Source organism: Calidris pugnax, unplaced genomic scaffold, assembly GCF_001431845.1.
Source record: "Calidris pugnax isolate Ruff unplaced genomic scaffold, ASM143184v1 scaffold69, whole genome shotgun sequence".
Classification (NCBI taxonomy): Eukaryota; Metazoa; Chordata; class Aves; order Charadriiformes; family Scolopacidae; genus Calidris; species Calidris pugnax.
The window spans coordinates 7,123,878-7,124,689 of NW_015090859.1; the positions used below are offsets into that span (position 1 = coordinate 7,123,878).

General features: G+C 48.6%; 1 protein-coding gene across 1 annotated transcript in view; it reads left to right on the forward strand.

Annotated features, from left to right (window-relative positions):
* The first annotated feature begins 13 nt into the window (after positions 1-13).
* Positions 14-812, forward strand: part of FGF14 (fibroblast growth factor 14) — a 418,625-nt gene continuing 417,826 nt past the window's right edge. Inside the window, exon 1 of the mRNA XM_014944154.1 lies at positions 14-323. Coding sequence (XP_014799640.1) covers positions 116-323 — 208 coding nt within the window. The 5' untranslated portion in view covers positions 14-115. The remainder of the gene's footprint in view (positions 324-812) is intronic.

Genomic DNA, 812 nt, shown 5'->3' on the forward strand with positions numbered 1-812 from the left:
GGGGGAATAACCGTTCAGCCTGGCTGAGAAAAAAGCATCCGTTGAAAAGTCTCAAAGAAATACACCACGTGAGGAAAAAAAACTGGGAGAAGATCGGAATATAATCGCTTTTTCTATGATAAAACTGGTGCCCCTCTTCAGGAGAACTGGTCTCAATTTATTATTATGCAACCACAAGGATCTCTTCTTTCTCAGGGTGTATAAGCTGCTGGATTGCTTTTCGCCCAAATCAATGTGGTTTCTTTGGAACATTTTCAGCAAAGGATCGCATATGCTGCAGTGTCTTTGTGGCAAGAGTCTTAAGAAAAACAAGAACCAAACTGGTAAGCAATCCATTGCACTGCGTTGTTTTTCTTTTTATGCTATCCTGTCTGTTGCTCGCCGAGGTAGATCTGCAATCCTGCTGAGGGGAGAAGGGGGAAATATAAGGAGGCCAGCACGGACATGCATGTGCATACGTGTATGAATAAGCAAGGAGCGGTTTGGATTAGCTTCAGCCACTGTCACCACGGAAAAGAAAAAAAAAAATATATGTCAAAGGCGACCCTAGCCCAGGCTGCATCTCCTAGTTTCTATGTGCTATTTCCAAGGAGGAAACTTTTATATCGCTGCCCTTTTTGAGGGGAAGCCGGTAGAGCCCCCCCACCCGTAACCCTTCATCCCCGATGCGAGCCCCCCCGTGCACACCCCCTGTCAGTTTTGGGAAGAGGAGCCCGGCTCTCCCGGGCTGGTGTGAGCCGGCCCTTGCCTGCGGTGGGGCGAGTGTGCCAGCGCTCAGGTCCTGCACAGCACTTTCTGATTAGCTTGCGATA